At 43.6% G+C, this 19,343-nt stretch overlaps 2 protein-coding genes across 5 annotated transcripts in view; both read left to right on the top strand.

The window, feature by feature from the left end:
* Nucleotides 1-244: 244 nt before the first annotated feature.
* srl (sarcalumenin) lies at nucleotides 245-13,179 on the top strand. Of its 2 annotated transcripts, XM_044050369.1 has the most exons (7): nucleotides 245-332; nucleotides 7,444-7,539; nucleotides 7,697-7,792; nucleotides 8,968-9,003; nucleotides 9,897-10,013; nucleotides 10,136-10,369; nucleotides 10,469-13,179. In XM_044050369.1, exons 1-7 carry the CDS (start codon nucleotides 272-274, stop codon nucleotides 11,278-11,280), a joined length of 1,452 nt encoding a protein of 483 aa, XP_043906304.1. In that variant the 5' UTR covers nucleotides 245-271; the 3' UTR covers nucleotides 11,281-13,179. The 2 variants fall into 2 exon arrangements, with proteins under 2 accessions (XP_043906304.1, XP_043906305.1); XM_044050370.1 differs by lacking the exon at nucleotides 8,968-9,003.
* Nucleotides 13,180-15,668: 2,489 nt separating this feature from the next.
* Nucleotides 15,669-19,343, top strand: part of LOC122784928 (adenylate cyclase type 9-like) — a 34,970-nt gene continuing 31,295 nt past the window's right edge. For 2 of the 3 annotated variants that reach the window (XM_044050366.1, XM_044050364.1), the window contains exons 1-3: nucleotides 15,669-15,948; nucleotides 16,409-16,591; nucleotides 16,761-18,953. In XM_044050366.1, coding sequence (XP_043906301.1) covers nucleotides 17,144-18,953 — 1,810 coding nt within the window. In that variant the 5' untranslated portion in view covers nucleotides 15,669-15,948; nucleotides 16,409-16,591; nucleotides 16,761-17,143. Of the gene's footprint in view, nucleotides 15,949-16,046; nucleotides 16,266-16,408; nucleotides 16,592-16,760; nucleotides 18,954-19,343 lie in introns of those variants that run through there. The other variant, XM_044050365.1, reaches the window with a different exon arrangement.

The raw sequence follows: 19,343 nt of genomic DNA, 5'->3' as shown, positions 1-19,343 counted from the left end.
AAGATGAGTGTTTCAATCCCAAAATATCTTGGTGCACTGATGCTGAGTCCGAATCCGTAACCTCTCCGAGAGGGGAGTCGGCCTGCTTGTGCACTTAACAGTCCCTGTGGCATGAAATGACTCCTGCAACACCTCAGACACACAGCTCTCAGCTCCTCTACCAGCTGGCCCCAACTCTAAGCCCCGCCTCTTCTCTCTACATGCCCTTTAACCTTCCTGCCTTGGTATATATAGAGTCAGTGTGACTATCAGAGTTCTCCTGGCAGCCATCATGAAGGGTACAGTCTCGATCTGCTGTTTCCTCTCCCTGCTGATATTGCAGGCCACAGCAGGTAAGACGCACATGTAACGGTGGTCCTCTTGTTCCTTGTAAGGCGGTCCACCTTGGACATGATACGTGTGTGTGTGTATGTGTGTGTGTGCGCGCACCTCTGCTGAATGAACCAGCGACTTGGTGTAAGTTTAAGGGTTTAATGAATGTGGTGATTGCTCTGTGGTTTAATTATACTGTGACGTCTCAGATTCAGACGTTGTTTTCCGTTGTGATTCAGACTGAAATGATGAGGAATGTTCTGACCACTGACTTGCAGAGGCAGTGTGCATGTGGACAGTCATGGCAATGGTGACACCAGCCGAGGATAGACTGAGACAGTGGTAAAAATATTTTACCCCCGTTACTATGCAGCACTATTTAAAATCTGTCTGAGTTTATAGTTACACTGTTGTCACGTCATGCATAATTTTTTACTTTCACATGTGAAAAAGAAAGAAATCCTCTGACACTTTGATGGACTGGACAACAAATGTCTTACTCCCATTTGGGGGAGTTTCCAAAAGGGGATCAATTGAGGAGCATTCTAGCCAGAGTTCAGTCTCTTCTGTGACAGCACGTCAGCTGTCCTAATGCATGACACCAGCTGATGGAAAATCTTAGTCCAATCAAGGAGAGACAAATGCTCACTTTAGAGATTGAGTGGACACCTGACACTTGCTTTTTTTCCTCAGTTAACTTCGGCATTCATTGGTTTGGTCTCTTTTGGACATATGTCAGTAGAGTTTGGTTTGAAGGATTTTCTCCAAACCCAGAAGTCATCCTTATCAGCAATTATGTCAGTCACACAATGACTATGGAGTTGCCTGTCATAGGGACAGCACTTTATTCCCAGACTGGCCATTCTAAAATTGTGGACTCGTCTGTGGTTCTGGACTAGATCAGCTGCTGTTACTGCTGTTACCCTTGTCTGTCCTTGGGGGTAGCGTTCAGCTCCACAGTGCGAGGCCAGGCCTCCATATTCCAGGCTGCTGTCAGGTGTCTAAGATTGGAAGGCCTCCTGAAACCCAACACTATCCACTACAGTTCCTCCCTCCATTTGACTCCCCTTCCCTCCTGACTCCTCACCCCTCTCTGCCCCATGCGTCCCTTTAGATACACTGCACAGCTGCTGTCACTCTGCACTGTCACAATCGCAATTTATTCCCAGCAGTTGTCCTTATAGGGACATGCATTCTCCAGGCAGGAGGGGCCTGGCTGTGGCTGCAGCTCATACCTTTATAGATCTCTTCTGAATGCTCACGAAGGTGTCTTTTAAGTAGCCCTTGACCTTAAACATTGTGAGCATGATGTGTGCAGAGCATGGATTGGCTTGGATTCTGATACCTGCAAGTTATGAAAGTCATGAACTTCTTACCACTTGCCGTGCAATTCTTTGTGTTATTGATTGCTTCAGTCTCAGTCAGGAACTCTGACAATGAGCGGAGCAGAAAGGTTAATTTTCTTCTAAAGGAACATGAAATCAGTATGCTATCAGGCCGCCTGAACTTCCATTGCAGAACAGAAATGTTAACACCTTATACGACACTATATTTTAATAGAGTCTGTGTATAATTTGTAGAGTCTATAGGCACGATAAACTTGATGTTGTGAAATATTACACTCTCATCTCATCTAATTCTCAGTGTTTCACTTCAGAATACATGTCTTTAATGTAATCCAATCCAAATGTATTTATATAGCACTAAAGTATTTATATTCATATTTAAAAAGTTGTCCAAAGTAATGCGCATCGCATAAAAGGTAATCCTTTAGATTCGAATGAGTCGAATGCTTTGGATTACGTAAACATTTGCTGCCTTTAACTCATTATCACAATGCTGCGCCCTAATTCTGGCTGAAAGTTGAAAATCAAGTGAATTTATCAGTTTATTTTACCCGTCATTTTTCATTTTTCTAATAAAATAAACACATTTTTCTCCCTTGATCACAGTGGGTGGAAAAACCATAAGCATAAAGATGCGTTGCTAAACTTGAGCTCGCGCTAAAAGGTTGTGAATAATGCATGCTGGCCTGTGTGTTTGTTCTTGTTGTTTTTCCTTGTTTTTGTTTGTTTTTGGAGAAGAAGACCTCCCTCTTATGTCCTTTTTTTAATGTGATTTGTTTATTAGCTAAACATGTTTGGCAAGCTAGCTGCTCTGCTAACAATGCTTGTTTTTTAGCACTTTGACCTGATAGACTTTCAGAGAGAATTATACAGACCCAAGAAAAGCTGTTATTTAATGTTAATGTTAACATTATAGAGAAGATAGGGGACATGTTCTCGTGTAACAGTGTTTTGCAGTGTGAACACAGCGGGAACACATCAGAAGGGCTTTTTGCACCATTGGGGTTTATGACCAACCTGGTTCCAAAACATTGTTCCATTTGTTGGGTTTTAAAAAGATCTATCACTGCTCAGTGTTGCAGCAAACATGGGTTGCTAAAGTAACTATAGGGGTTTATTATAGGGTTGCTAGAAACCCTACACGAACCAGGTGTTGTGTGAATGGCTCTGACTGACCGACTAACGACTCAAGCAGTGATTTGTATCCAATGTCATACATGGGGTTTGAATGTGAAAGGGGCTAATCCAGTGTATTTTCTGTGTAAAATGCACAAAGAAAACTGGGGTTTATATAATATTATCCATTCCCAATACAGCAAATACATATTTGGCCGCAGGAGAGACATGGACATTTGAAGGCACACTGTCACGTGGTCCTCTGTGATGGCATGTGGCATGTCTGGGACATCCCTCTGATAGTAGTTGTAGAGGGGACACACCAATCGTACTCACTCGACTGCATTACTACACTTCCTTCCTTAAGACAAGATCCCCCACACTCACACAGCTTCAAGGACACCTGACGTCCTTTCCGGGCTTTCGACCAGGAGAGCAGGAATAGAGAATCAGATCAGCGCCTCAGTGTAAAGTGCCTTTGCCCTTGTGCTTTTCTTTGAGGCTGCCACGCCACTTCTTCTCGAGCTGTCAGGGGTTTTAAAACCATCAGTACTATATTTGAATTTTACATGAATGGCACAATAGCTCCTATGTGATTCAAGTGTACAGTCCAACTGCCCAACAGTCAAAGCCTTAAAATAGGAGGCAGCCATGTTGCCCCCACCTCTGTTCACTTTCTGACCCATTGTGGGGCTATTCCTGACTATGGGGGAGTACTAGTTCCACAAGCTGCGCCACCTGTTGCCATTTGTGGCCTTTGCTCACCACACCCTGCACAATCTCTGCTGACTCTTCTCATAACCCTTTACCACTGCGAGATGTATGAATAGGGGTTTTTACTATTTACTTCAAATTCATTATCCTTAATTTAGTTTTTGTTGAGAGAAACCTAATATGGATTCTCTGTGTTTTATATTATATTAATAAGGTTACGTAAAAATCTCATCCTTGTCTCTTTAAATTTGAACGCCTCTTCACAGATCTTTCCAGTTGAACCACTTGGCCTTCAGTTAATGTTACCTCAATCCCCCATGCTCAGAGTAAATCCTCTGACTCGGGGGTTCCAGGCCTGCTACCCTCATCATGTTCAGTTTAATTCAATTTGCCCACGCTGTGCTGCAAGAAGAACATGATCCTGAGGTTTCAGACAGGACATGGATTCCTTTATATAATGCAGAGACATACCTTTACTCGCAGAGATAAGTGCATAATACCTGAGGTATTCCTTGGCTGTGTGTACAATAAAAATAATACACAATTTAAGTTCAGACTATAATCTCTAGCTGATTGAGGTTTATGACTGTTATTTATTAAAAAAAAGTACCATGTTAAGATTTGTGACATCTAGTGGTGAGACTGTAACGGCACCTTTTCTCACTCCTCCCTTTCCCAAGCATGTCGGGGAGCTACAGTGACCTCCACATTCCAAAAATGATCTACTTCTTCTTTGTTTTCATAGCTTCCGCTCCCAAAGATGAAAGATTTGTACGTTCGAGTTGCTCGATAAAAAAAGCAAGGCCCTTACATAAAGTACATACATCGAAAAGGCTTATTTTAAAGCTACAGAAACAAAAATTATTTTTTATTTTAAAGCACATACTTACGGGTACTATGAATCCTCCTAAATGTTACCCACTGGACCTTAAAGGAGGTACAGAAACGCATTATTTTAGTTACACATGGAGTTCACTGGAGCTGAGCAGCACATGGGTTTCACACTTGCGCTCGTTGACTGACATTATTTCTGATGATTCATTAGCCTCCACGTTAGAATCTATAATCGAGGCATGACTTACCACACCGCTGAGACCACGATGGGCTTAAATCGCCAGCATTCCTACAGGATGTGCAGATGCCACCAGAATGTTTCTCCAAACTGAGGCAGGGTTGGGTGGCAACAGGCTCAGCCAGGACACATGGTCCTGGGTGCAGATGTCTGGGGTTCAACTCCCCTGGCGCCTGCAGGGTTAATTTTGAGCACTGATGCAAGGTTTGCTGTCCAAAGGCAACACTACCTCTCTGATCTTTGAGCTCCGTCCCAGGGACTCTGTCAGGGATTGACTGGATCGGAAGGTGTTAACAAGTTCGCAGCAGTTAAGGCCCACTCAAGAGGCCAGTGTTAAAAGACATGACTCCTCTGAATGAGTCAAGTTACAGAAGCTTGAGTACGCTCTGTGCACTGCAGCGAGAGGCCTGCTACGAGGATTGATTTGTTCCTCAAATGCCACATTTGTGCCCTCTGATGGGAGATTTCTCCCACTCTTGCTCATCCTGTGGAGGGTCTTCGCCCACTGTTTCTTTTGGCTCAGTGTGATATAAGGCAGCTAACAAAACGATCGTCACGTATCACAGAGGGCGTAATGACAGGATGTGACTTTTGTCACTTCTGCGGGTCAACACAAGCTGCTTTCACAGGCGTGTAGCCGGCATTTCACCCCAATCCGATTTTTTCCAATTTATTTAAACACTTGAATCTAAAGAGGTCCTTAGAGAGGACACATTTCCCTGCAAATTCTCTAGAATAAAATCTGCATTGTAGCATTACTCATTGGTTTCTCTTATTGTCACTCTGCGATAGCGACATTACACAGGTTTATTTTTAGCAGGTTGACTTGGAGAGAATCATCAGAGCGGCAAAGGGGCAACTGTTGGGGTCTCAGTTAAAGCCTTAGTTTATGTGTGCATTAGTTTGTGTATGTGTGTTTGTGTGTGTTGGGAGAGGACGGGCACATTTATTTTACTGAATGTAAACACAGTAATAAGACACATGGGTTTGCTTCAGGCTTGTAAACAAACTGGCCTCAGATGTTTTGACATGTCATTTGATGCACCACTGGTTTTTTTGCCAGTTCATCGTTCCATTCGAACTCTTGGCCTGAAGCACTAGAACGTCAACGTGGCCGATGGCTGTTCTCCAGGACACGGAGCAGGATACCATGACACTGCTCTCCTCTAAAAACTGTATATCCTAATATACGGTTGTTTTATTTTGCATATATATATATGTATACATATATATGTATAACGTTGTTGTTAGGTCGGAATGATCTGATATCTAAACACATGATTTTAGAGTCATCAGGTGTTATTTTTTCATAAAATTAACTAATGTGTATAAGGATTTGTGCTTTCAAATGCTGTAGAATTTTAAATGAGAACCACAGCTGTGAGAGTAAGGGTATTTAGAGTATAATTGAACGTTTAAAGGAATGTTTAAACGACCTTACTGGCTTCCTTTGTTTCTCTCTATGCAGAAACAACTGTTAATCCTCGCCCTCACAAAGACTGACAACATTCATGTGAAAAAACACCTACTGCAATAAAGCAGCTCACAACAACAACAACAACAACAACAACAAAAACAGTGGGAGTGATTGGTCTTTATAGCATGCCAGACTGTGTGTCGATGTGTGTAAATTGTCACATCTAGACAACCACTCCAAATAAGTACATTTATATATGGTGTGTATAGTTGTACACCAGTGAGTTAAAGCCCCAGCGTAACCTGGGCACAGCAGGTTTCCCTGTCAGTCACCAGCTGAGATCACAGATTTGTGCCTTGGGGCAACAGCTCCAGCTCTTCATGCTTTCTGATCCTCTTCATCTGAACGTGGTCTATCTTTAGTTTTATGAGACTGCAGTCTTTTGGTTAGGTTTTTGTTTTTGGAAGGTCAGGAGACCACTAACATCAAAATACTTTAATAACTACACTATATATACTATAATAACTCTATATGGTGGTGCTTCCACATGCAGTCCAAAGCAGGATTGTCTGTAAGGCTAAAGAGGGAGGCTTGTTCTGACACCGGGGCACACAAGGACAGACCTCACGGTGTGAAGGGTGTGTGATAGGTGGATAAATATAGAAGAGAAAAGACAGAGGATTGTACATGTCTCATGTACATTACCAATGGGAGCACTTAGTCAACTGCTCGGCCCTCCAGCCTCCACCCAGCCCGTTATGAAATTGGGGAAGTCCCCCTCTCGATCAGTCTTATCTGCCGTTGTTTTAAGGCCATAAAGGTGTCGAACGAATGTCTTTGTCTGTTTATTTTCGGCGTTTGCGTTCTAAATTAAGAGCTGATTGTACTAACAGCTGTGATCTAAGCAATCCGATATGTTCAGAAGTGGACATGACTCACTGGTGAGCGGATACATTCTCTTGGATTCTGTCTCACTCTCCCTCTCTAACACGCGCATGCACAAGGTGTGGTGCAAAAACATAGTAGTATACGCAGGTATTGTTGTCATTATCATCCCTTTTGTAGGTTTATTTTGCATGTTGTCATGTAGTATTATGCACCAAATATGATCTTTACTGATAGTTTAGTAGTGCATGCAGAGGGTGAAGAAGAAGCTGTCATGTTTCCGTGCTTGAAGGACACTGCAATCATTTTTATCAAATTTATTTCATGCAGTAAACTTTGATCTGCCCTATCATCCAGCTTTTATTGGTTATGTCTGCACATATCTTGCATCCACAACAGTGGTGATATACACCGAGTCTCAGGATGTGATGATTGATGTCTTTATTGGCCTTCAAAGCCTTTATTGCAAATGTATGACCCCAGTTTCCACTAAGTGGGTCCTCTATGGGCTTTCCTTCATCACACAGTTAAGGCACATACACTTCCTGCCAGGTTAAATGTGTTTGTTGTTGTTTTTGCAGAAGAAGAAGAAGATGTCACCTCTGTTCTAAGAGACAAGTCTCACATCGACGAGACGCTGCGCCTCGCAAGTGAGGAAAAAGCAAGAGACTATGCAGGTGAGGATTGAAGATGGTCAATAGATGCTGAATTTCCTTTTTATTTGCAAATGTATACCTATTGTATAGTTAATTAACAGAAGTGACAATGAAGCTGGTCATAAAGACTTTCAAACTGTCCCTCTGTGCCAATCATCTTTGTCTTCTTGTTCTTCAGCGGCTTTGGAGAGGTTGCGGAAGATCTACCACACGTCCATCAAGCCGATGGAACAAGCCTACAAGTACAATGAGCTGAGGCAGCACGAGATCTCAGGTATCACACGGAGGCTTCAGCTGCATCTGCTCGCTGCTCTGTTTGAGTTGCTTTTCTGAATTATTCCTGGACTTGTTTGTACACACAAATCCTATTCACACCCTCTGCATACAGTATGCAGTATAGTCACGTCTCTTATTTTTTCCCATTTCTGAAGGATTTTGTATTTTCTTTGGGCTTTTGCAGGCTGATGTTTCGTGTCCACCTCAGTTTATAGTCTAGTATCTAGTAGTATAGTATAGTATAAAAAAGTAAACTCCGAAAGATGGCCCAGGAAAAGGTACTATGTTTTTGTCTCACACAAAAATGCAAAAATTATTATTTCTTCCCCTTTTCTTCTTACCCTAATAGTTTTGTAATGTCCCAGTCCAACTGTAAAGAAAGCTCCCGACTGAGAGAAACACTGAGCTCTTCTTTCCCACTGTGAAAGAAAACTCGCCCCCTTGTGGCTCTCCAGTCTTAGTAGGCGTGCACACTTCTCAGTTATCCTTTGTGTTAAACACATAAATATTATTTGTTTATTTGTGTTTTTATTTATTTATTTATTTATTTATTTATTTATGTATGTACATAGTAGAAAAGCATAAAAAACTATTCAGGCAAAAAGATTCACCTTATTCTTTCACCACTCAGGCACATTATCTATTGATCTGTGTGACACATTAAAGCTGTTGCAGGCAAGATCGCCGAATAAAGAGTGGATCGTTAAGATGAATTAATTGGGAAGTCCGCTCTCTGTTCTGACTCTATTTTAGACTCATTCCCTTTTTACTTTTCTATTTTCTGCAGCACCTCAAAGGACCTCCATGCAGAGTAGCTGTCATGGAAAAAGCTAATGGGAGCTTCTCTCCCTCTCTGGACTGTCCTGTGATTGGTCAAAGAGTCCAGAGGAGGTGCTGGCACGTTATTCTCTCTCAACAATTCATTTACTGTACATTATGCTGAGAGATTTAAGGGAATTATTGATCAGTCGTGCCTGTATGTACCTTTACGTCACATACGGCTCAATAGATTTCAGTATGTGCATACTGTTCTACTACCCCCCCTTCCCCTGTTGCTTGTAGAAACCTCACTCCTTCACTGAGCTCTCCTCATTCTCATCCACCTCCTGTATCCTTCACTTCTCTGTGGTCTACCCTCCTTCTCCTGTCCTGCCCCATCCCCTCATCTAACAGCCTACCCCGGACGAACCCTGGGTGAATCAGCCACAGGTGGGTGTGTGCGGGGAGCTTACCTGTGCATGGCACTGCCTGAAGTGCTCCGCCCCTCTCCTGTCCCCCCCATTCATTTGTCCACACTTATTTTTTTACTACACATCTCTCTGTGGGCCAGAAATTCCAAGCATTTTTCACTTTGGAGTGAAACATACTTGGGGCGGTGAACCACTGATCCATTCAAAATGGCAAAAGCCAATTTTAAAGAATGAAAAGGGAAGAAATGTAAATTAAAACTGTGGTGCAAACATACAAGCCTTAAAATCCTGGTGTTTAGGCAGCACATTATGAATTACATTATTTAAACATTGCATCGAGTTGTACTGTCCGGATATAAAATATGAAGGGGGATGCATGTGCAGGCCTGGCTTTAGCAAAGGACACGCAGGCTTGAGGAGGGAACACAGGTGGTGAAGGTCAGTCAGTGTTTGTTTCTTCTTCTTTTGTGTCTTTTTATTCTTTGCAGTTTAAATATTCTTCCTTCCTTCCTTCCTGTTTCCCCTCATCCCGACTATGTCCACGCACAGCACACACGGCAGCTCGCTATGAGACACACAGTTTACTCGCTTTGCCGCAGCAGCTTTTCTATGACAATTCTCTCTGTGCTATTAAACAAGCCTAACAGCTTCAATGTGTCTTCAAAGTCTTCCTTCTGTGTTCTGTATTAAGAGTGGAAGTGCTTCTCTGGTGTGCTCCTTGGTGTCTTCTAGAGTCCAAGTATAGTTCATCCCTAAAAAACAAAAATAAACAGAGACATCAATTCAAAAATTGGGACCATGCATATAGGTTAACAAAGAGAAACTGCTATCTGCAGCTGAGAAAGTCTCTTTTGGGATGAATTTGAACATTTCCTCATTGTCATCTTACCACCGTTGTCTCTCCTCTGACAGATGGAGAGATTACCTCCAAACCCATGGTGCTCTTCCTGGGACCCTGGAGCGTTGGAAAGTCCACAATGATCAATTACCTCCTGGGCTTGAACGACAGCCCCTATCAGCTCTACACAGGTATGTTACAGACCTCTGCTGGCCTTAAAACCGATTTTGCTCTTCACGATGCATCCCCCCGCTTCTATCTCTGACTGTTCCTGCTCTTGTCTCCCTCTCTTACTCCCTTCATTTGTTTTTAGGAGCTGAGCCTACTACCTCTGAGTTCACTGTTATTACGCATGGGGAGAAGATCCGCTCCGTCGAGGGTATAGTCATGGCTGCCGACAGCTCTCGCTCTTTCTCGCCCCTGGAGAAGTTTGGCCAAAACTTCCTTGAAAAGCTGATCGGTATTGAGATGCCTCACAAGCTGCTGGAGCGTGTGACTTTTGTGGACACACCAGGAATCATCGAGAACCGGAAGCAGCAGGAAAGAGGTGAAGCCAAAACTTTCGATTCAAGATTTAAATACACAACAGACCGGTACAACTCAGTAATTTGTGGTGACAGCTATTTATTTCTCTCCCTCTGTCCAGGCTATCCTTTCAATGATGTTTGCCAATGGTTCATTGACCGTGCTGACCTGATCTTTGTGGTGTTTGACCCCACCAAGCTGGATGTTGGCCTGGAGCTGGAGATGCTCTTCCGACAGTTGAAAGGTCGCGAGTCCCAGATCCGCATCATCCTAAACAAGGCTGACAATCTGGTCACCCAGGACTTGATGAGAGTCTATGGAGCACTCTTCTGGAGCTTAGCCCCGCTCATCAATGTGACTGAACCCCCTCGTGTCTATGTCAGCTCCTTTTGGCCATACGACTACGCGCCCGACACCAGTCGTGAGCTCTTCAAGAGAGAGGAAATCTCCCTCCTGGAAGATTTGAACCAGGTGATTGAAAACCGTATGGAGAACAAGATTGCCTTCATCCGCCAGCATGGCATCCGTGTGCGCATCCACGGCCTGCTGGTGGACCGCTATGTCCAGACCTTTAAAGAGAAGATGAGCTTCTTCAGCGACCCTGAACTAGTGTTTCAGGAGATTGTGGACGACCCAGACAAGTTCTACATTTTCAAGTCCATTCTAGCCAAGACCAACGTCAGCAAGTTTGACCTGCCCAACCGTGACGCTTATCGTGACTTCTTTGGCATCAATCCAATCACCAGCTTCAAACCCCTGTCGGCTCAGTGCTCCTATATCGGAGGCTGTCTGCTGGATAAGATTGAGAAGGCAATCACCAATGAACTGCCCACTCTTCTGAGCAGTATTAACTCTGGCAAACAGCCTGGTCTGTCCACCTGTGAGGCAACCGGCTGTGGTGAGAAGCCAAAGAATCGCTACCGAAAGAACTGAGGAGCACAAAATAACTTAAGTGGGGGAGTGTAAGGAGAAAAGGGAAGTGAAGAGAAGGGGTCTGGTGATAGCCAACCCTGCTTTTGTCAGAATGCCTGTATTGTTGAGGAGACAGAGGAGATGGGATTAGTGTTTGTTTTGTTTTTTTCCTCAGGATAATATGGGGAAGAGCATTTAGGACTTTGGGAATAAGGCAGATAGTGGGATAGGGAGAGTAACTGTTTAACAAGGCAGCTTAAGGACACACGTGTCACTGATCAACACACGCCCTCCTCTCTCCCTCGCACAATCACAGTGGACTGTCTGAGATCTTGGTGTCGAGGAAGTAATGATATGAAGAAAAATAAAATGAGATCAAATAAAAATTTCAAATCCTGAGACTCAAAAAGTCAAATACCAGCTCCCTTGTATGTGAATAAAATGGGAAATGTAGAAACCCAAGATGAAAAATTCATGTGGTGCAATCTTGAGAATCGCATTGCAGAAGATGAATTCCATATGCTTCAGAAGCTGTTTTTGAAGTCGCCTTTGTGGGTGCTATACAAAGCCTTCGTGTTTGTGTCCAACATTCAACAGATAACATTAGTGCCGCATGATAGATGATGCATTAACTTTCCTTCTAACAAACTCGTGTGACTGTTCCTCCTGCTGCTGACACCTGAACCAGCCCTGCCGTGCAGCAAATGAGGAACTTAGGCCTTTTCTTCCTTAGTTTTATTTGCTCATCAGTCGTGGTTGTTGACAACCTGTGAAATGAGCACTCTGATGGACGCAGAGGTCAGGGTTCAAGGGTCAGAGTCTTCAGCGTATTCGTTCTGCTTCACTTCTTCACTCCTCTTAATGTTTCTGACTTTGTCTAAAAATGTCCCTTTTTCCTTCAAACCTATGCTTCCCCGCATCTTTGGCAGAATGACCGTAACAGTGAATTGTAGCTGTAACTATAGCGACATATTTATTGATATTGATTTGCAGTATAAACCTTTTCAATGGGCATTGAAGTAGGCTCTGTATCTGTGCACTAAACGCATCTGCAGCAGAATTTGACAATTCACTACATTATTGTGACAGTGAATCTCCGTGCTAAAGGTCAAAGAGAGAGTAGAGGACTCTGGTGGAGGAAAGAAAAACACCTGAAATACTGACCCTATGCTTTAACATATCAAAGCCTACCTCAGTGAACTCCCCAGAATGATGGTATGGATAAATTGTATAAAAATGTTCAACCACTTTTTTTCCCTGCCAGGTACATCACTAGCTTGAGACATAAAGGTAGGTGGACTTTGTTACCTCTTGATAGACACGGGGTAACTGTTAACAGTCTGCTAAAATGCACAAACACGGGGTCCTAAATCAAGGTACAGGGGAGTAGTAGAAACTCCACATTAACAAAAACCCTTTAAATTTGCTTAAAACAGTCTTCCCTCACTTACCTACATGTTGTACAGCTTTCCCCAACTAAAATCTGAAGCACATAATGATAATAACTGACAAACTGAAAGTCACATTTTGCTTATCTTCCTCTGTTTCTCTGAGAGTGAGTGTTTTCCACAGGGTGTGTTTGTTATGCTCACACTGCAGGTCCAGGACATGCCCACTAGAGAGTGCTGTGTAAATGTGTAAAAAGTTAGAGTGGAGACAAATGCCCCCATGATGCAGCAGTCTTCAGTGGAGTTCAAGCTTGGGCTGATGGCGTTGTGTGCTTGTGCTTTTTGGTATATTTCAGTATCAGATATCTTAATTTACTGGTGAATTAGATTCGGAATGGATGTGTGTCCCATTAAAGCAGTTGTTGATTCACTTTTTTGTTTTGTTTTAGTAAATTAAATTAATCTTGGCCCGCTTTTCTTTTCTTTTTTTTTTTTGGAAGCTTGATCATCAAGAATAAACATTTGTGACTGACCAAGGAGTGAGACCTTGTGGTTATTCTGATAGAAATAACAATACCTGTAATGTGAGATAGAAATTAGATTTCACATTTGTAACATCACTGTTCCAAAATTTCTTACTTTTAGGTTTGAGAGAATAGCTTTATCCTGTTGCTGCTGCATTGCACCAACAGTTTGCCGTGACCGGAAGTGGGGAGGGGCAAAGTGAATGTAAGCCACGCAACTTGGTCTGTGTTTTAGTTGAGTGTCTGTGGAGACACAGAGTGAACCGTTTTACCGCACAAACCTTAGGTCAAGACACTAACCCTTGTTCTCTGAGCGAGGTAGTGAGATGCCGAAACAAATGTTGAAAGACAAGGGTCGCAATATGGACCTAGAGTCGTCCTTTCAGGAAGCTCTGCGGGCTCACCTGAGGTGTGAGGTAAGTCTGGGGTTGCAGATGTTGCACAGTGGAGCTTTAAGAGAGATGCACTAATAAATACAAAGATAATACATACTGAGATAGATGTGCAAAAGTCCACTTTTGCACATTCTTAAGTCATAAAACTATAGCGTTTTCATTCGTTGCACAAGGAATAAGTGTTTGCGGCAGGTCTGCTGCAACAGAGTGTGCTCAGTCCCTCTCAATACACAGTTCCACTGTGAAGCCACACTGCTGAAAACAGGGCCCTGCTGTTTAATAGTTCTCTCTACTGAGAATAAAGACTGAAGCTTTAAAGCTGCAGGTTCTTCATTCTCGTGCGTTGCTCATATCGTCTCTGTCCAAAGTCGGTTTGTATCAAACATGTCTTTTAGTGTGCATTCAGTCAGAGCAATTATTCTATTTCAGCTGAGTAATTTAGACTTTCTTTCTTCTCTCAAAGGGAAGTGAAATGAAATGAAATAATACAGTCTTCCCTGGTGAAAAAGACTGTAAAAGTGACAGGGTTTCATCAGTGAGCTGAAGGAAGGTTTGTACACATGGCTGTCAACAACGTCCCCACCCTTCCCAGAAATAGACCAGGCTAGGCTAGTCGTTCCCTTTCCTCTGAAGTGTGTGCACTTGTACCTCAACAGTCCCCCTCCCGTAAACACTCAGCCTTCCCTGCTCCTGTCTCTGTGCTCGCCAAAACACAGACAGCATCCAGGCAACAGCAAACACCCGAGCAGGAGGTTTTCAAAATAAACCATTGATGCTTCTTGTAATCTGTGATTTTGAGATGTGTTTTGCTTCTTACTTTTGATTTTGTACAGTGACTATTTCCTGAAATTACATTACATTACATGTCATTTAGCAGACACTTTTATCCAAAGTGACTTACAATATGTGCATTTAAACATTGAAATGCAGCCCGGGTTTTTTAAAAAAAAATATGGCTTTGGAGAAAGGTAGAAAGAAATTAGTAAAATGTTTGTTTTGTTGTTTAATCTACTTTATTGCCAGGTAGATCTTAACATTTAATAATTGCGTGTATGTATGTTGGGGAGACCTAAATCTTTTTAAACAGTCATGGGTACTTGTCTTGCTTATGGAGACAAAAATCTAGTCATGTAATTATTACATTTAATAATTACAACATATTAAGGTGAAGAAATGTTTTAAAGTTAGGCTGAGGTCAGGTTAGGTTGAGTTCTAGGGTCAAGGTTTAGGATTAGGCCAGTATAGTTTTGGTTGAGGTTATAGAGTAAGTCTTCAGGAAATAAATGTACAGCGAGGATTAAACATCAAAACAAAGTATTATTATCACTTCCAATAATGGCATTTTAAAAAAAAAAAAAAAAAAATTAAAATAGGCCCTAACTAACATTATTTTCATGATCAATTAATCTAATGACTTTTTTTTTTTGATTAATTGTTTGGCCCAAAGTGTGTAAAATGTCAAATGCTGAAAATTCACATTTTTCTAGTGTGTGTCATATGGGGCAAATAGACAAGACACTATTTATTTAACATTTCATTTAATACTGAATGGTTGAATTTAATTTCAATTAATCAATTAATTGGTTGATTATTTCCTTAATCAAATGATTAGTTTGGCCTATGGTGATATTCTTAAACGACTTGTTTTGTCCACAAACCAAAGATATTCTGTTTTTCCGGTTTGTCAAACGATAAACCAGAAGATCAATATTCATACAACAGGATGATAAACCTGAGAAATTAGGCAAACACCACTGAAACTGATGAATCAAATATCAAAATAGTTAATGATTAATGAAGGAATTGCAGCCCTGATACACAGTCATTGTTGGTGCTGTTTTATCTTGAAATCACAACAGATTTGATCAGTTTTATTCTTAAAAAAAAGAAAAAGAATATATAATTATCTATTAGAGGAAATACTACTAAAACGCAGTAACATGAGTGTCAATTAACAGTGATGATTTGGTGAACTAGACAAAGAATGACTGCATATGAGGGTTTTATTTTGAAGGAATCTAACGGAAACGAGTTTAGTTTAACATACACACACACACACACACACAGGAACGCTCGCGCGCACACACGCTATTCGTGGCTGGACAGTAGCGCACTCAGCGCACAGAAGATGGTGGCGGTTACGGCCACGGTGTTGTCGCCCACTGCGCCTGGACAGTCGCGCACACGGGGTTCCACGCGGGTGTCGACGCACACGGAAGGTCAGACAGATAAATAAGACAGGTCCGTTTTTCCGTGGACGGGAAGGCTGGACTATGCTGCAGCCGTAATCCGTCCCATTTGTCTCGGGAGTGAAAAGGACAGGTGTAAGGAGGCATGAAGATATTCTCCATGAAAAGCAATTAAAGCGCAGGCTGGACCAAGGTAGCACTGCTGTGTTGTGACCCGCAGGGATTGTGGTGGTGTGTGTGTGTGTGTGTGTGGGGGGGGGGGTTCGTGGAGCGGAGGTGGAGACTATTAAATTAACGCGACTCTCTGTGGGTTTTCACATCTGCCAATAGAGGATGACCAAGCTGCCACGAGCAAACTTTCCTCCAGAGAGAGGCAGGGAGTCCGTGGACGGCATTTGAACTCTCCCTCGATTGGCACTGAGTAAATCCAGCGCGTAACCTCCGTGGTCACAACACCTCTGGACAAATGTGGATGTTTTTGTGCCGCGCACTGTGACTGTGATTTGGCGCGTGAGTGTGCGTGAATATAAGCAACACAGACGCAGCACTGAGCCAAGACAGTGCATTCATTCCCTAGAAGCAGGTTTTTTTTTCCAGCAAATATAGTTGAGTGTGTTTTGAGTACTGCGTCTCATTCATGTTTTCCCCCGCAGACGTGATCCCGTCAGCGCGTGGAGACTCGGCGACGGCGGAGATTCCGGAGGGTAAAGTCAGGAAAGGACGTGGCTGCGTCCACGGGAGCTGCTGTGATTAGGCCCTGAGGCGAGGAGCATGTGTGGAGGACTAGAAGATTTTTGTTTTTTTTTGACCTGCGCCCTGAAAATGGAAAGTTGATGGTATGTTTTTTTTTAATTGACCACCACAGCAAACAGCTGATTCATATCTTACCTGTTTACAGAGAGAAAACAGTTGATATATTCCCTTTTTTTATTTATTTAAGCAGAAAAAAACAAGTACTTTAAGTGTTCACAACTTCCCTTTTGTATTTTTTACTTTTCTCCTCAGAGTTCACATATTTTTTCCAATGAGTGATTTGGCGGCGTGCAGCAGGCAGCTGAGTGGACTTGGACTGGAACACAGCAGACAGAGAGTGAACCTTGCAGTCTCAAGTGCGTCAAAACACAGGGGAACATAGAGGAATGCAGGGACTGACGTCAAGAGTGGCAATAACGAACAACTCAGAATCTGTGGAAGTTCTGATAGTGTCTCTCCTGCCACTTCACTGCTCGCTGGAATTTCTTTCCATGAAAGCATTAATTGCTTTACACTGATCTAATACTTTTGCCTTACATTTTCCATTCATGTTCCCTTTAAAGTACTGTCACTTTAAAGGGTTACTGAGACGCCCCTCAGCACAGTGTTTGCATCTGTGTTGACTGATAATCAACATGGCATCTCCTCAACATCAACAACTGCTGCCTCACAACACAGAAGTGAGCTGTGACTCAAGTGGAGATGGAGGCGTCTCGGTGAGGATTGGCAGCGGCGTCAAACACAAGCATGGAGGCGGGCCGCTCGGTTCAATCGGGGGAGGCTTGATCGGGGGATCCAAGCACTGCAAGTACAGCATCTCGTCGAGCTGCAGCTCTGGTGAGTCTGGAGTCAGGAAGCCAACAGTCCGGAGCTTTCGCTCACACAGGAAGATGCCTCAGCTTTTTGAGAGATCCGCAGGTCATTTCTGGGACCCAAAGTTTGACTCTTCGATCCTGGAGGACGCCTGTAGAGAGCGCTGTTTCCCTCAGACCCAGCGGCGCTTCCGCTACGTCCTCTCTTACCTGATTGCTTCTGGCTGCCTCTGGGGACTGTACTTTGCTGCCAACCCTTCCCGCTGTAACAGGACTATCTTTCTCCTTCCAACCGCGTCCTTCCTCCTCTTCTGCTTCCTCCTTTTCCTCTTAACTTTTACTAGGCTCTACTCGCGCTTCTACAACCAAGCATCTCTGTTGCTCATTGTCGTAACCTTCGTCCTCACACTGGCACCCCAGATCCAGACATCAGGCTTCAGGGACCTTGACTCTCCCACTGCACTTGACGTACAGGAGCTCAGTGGCATGGGACCCACATACAACCTGTCCTATGACAAGCTTGTTGGAGGGGACACCTGGGCCCCCTGTCTGTCTCCTGTTGGAACGTTCTCCCTCTGTATGGAGGTTCTTCTTTTATTGTACAGTGTCCTCCATGTTCGCCTCTATGCTTCTGTCCTGCTTGGATTTTTCTACTCCGTTTTATTTGAGAGTTTGGGCTGGCTGCACCTAACTCAGGTGGAGGAGAGCTGGAGTATAACCTCCCTAACAGACTGGGATACACTAAGTTGGCTGGGCCCCGCCAAAGCCTTGCTCCACCTCTGTGCCCACGCCATCGGCATCCACCTGTTCATCATGTCGGAGGTGCGGTCACGCAGCACCTTCCTGAAGGTGGGGCAAGCTATAATGCATGGCAAAGATTTGGAGGTGGAGAAAGCCTTGAAGGAGCGAATGATCCACTCGGTCATGCCCAGAATCGTGGCGGATGAGCTGATGAAGCAGGGCGACGAAGAGATAGGTGATAATTCGGTTAAACGATACTCTACAAGTGGTGCAGCAGCTGCCATCTCCAGCCCTAAAAACAACAAGCGCAAGAAAACCTCCATCCCCCGAGGCCAGATAATCTTCAGACCCTTCAACATGAAACGAATGGAGCCTGTCAGCATCCTCTTTGCCGACATTGTGGGCTTCACGAAAATGTCTGCCAACAAATCTGCGCACGCTCTCGTGGGGCTTCTGAACGACTTGTTCGGACGCTTTGACAGACTTTGTGAGCTCACTGGCTGTGAAAAGATAAGCACTTTAGGAGACTGTTACTACTGTGTGGCTGGTTGTCCTGAGCCGAGACCGGATCATGCCTATTGCTGTGTGGAAATGGGCCTGGGCATGATCCAAGCCATTGAGCAGTTTTGCCAGGAAAAGAGGGAGATGGTAAACATGAGGGTAGGTGTCCACACTGGCACTGTGCTGTGTGGTATCCTGGGCATGAAACGCTTCAAGTTTGATGTGTGGTCAAATGATGTCAACCTGGCCAACCTCATGGAGCAGCTGGGGGTAGCAGGGAAGGTCCACTTATCACAGGCCTCCGCCAACTTCCTGGATGACCGCTACCTGCAGGAAGATGGACAGGTCACTGAGAGAATAGGACAAAGTGTGGTGGCTGACCAGCTTAAAGGTAGGTGTTAACAATTTCCTTTTTCTCAGTGTAATTTCCCGTCTCAGTTTGTTTTAAAGAAGAGTCCTCTTTATTGTTTAAAGGACCAGTGTGTAATATTAAGGGGTTTTGTTTTCCTGGCCTTATGCCGCTTTTCCACTATAGAGTTGTAGCTCGACACGGCACGGCTCGACTCTACTCAGCTTTTTTCTTTTCCATGCTCTGGTGAGGTTTCAAGCGAGCTCAGCCGACACTAAGTGTGATACCAACAGACTGCCGGCCACTGATTGGTCAGAGAGTCATGACTGCGTTGCCCGACACAGGACTCAAACTGAACAATGCTGAACTGTAGGTCAGTTAAAAAGACTTAAAAATCCGGAAAACATGTTTTTATCTCAAACTTTTAACAGG

Source organism: Solea senegalensis, linkage group LG19 (genome assembly GCF_019176455.1).
Source record: "Solea senegalensis isolate Sse05_10M linkage group LG19, IFAPA_SoseM_1, whole genome shotgun sequence".
Taxonomy (NCBI): Eukaryota; Metazoa; Chordata; class Actinopteri; order Pleuronectiformes; family Soleidae; genus Solea; species Solea senegalensis.
Note: the sequence above shows the minus strand (reverse complement) of the source record. Positions and strands in the feature narration are given on the sequence as shown.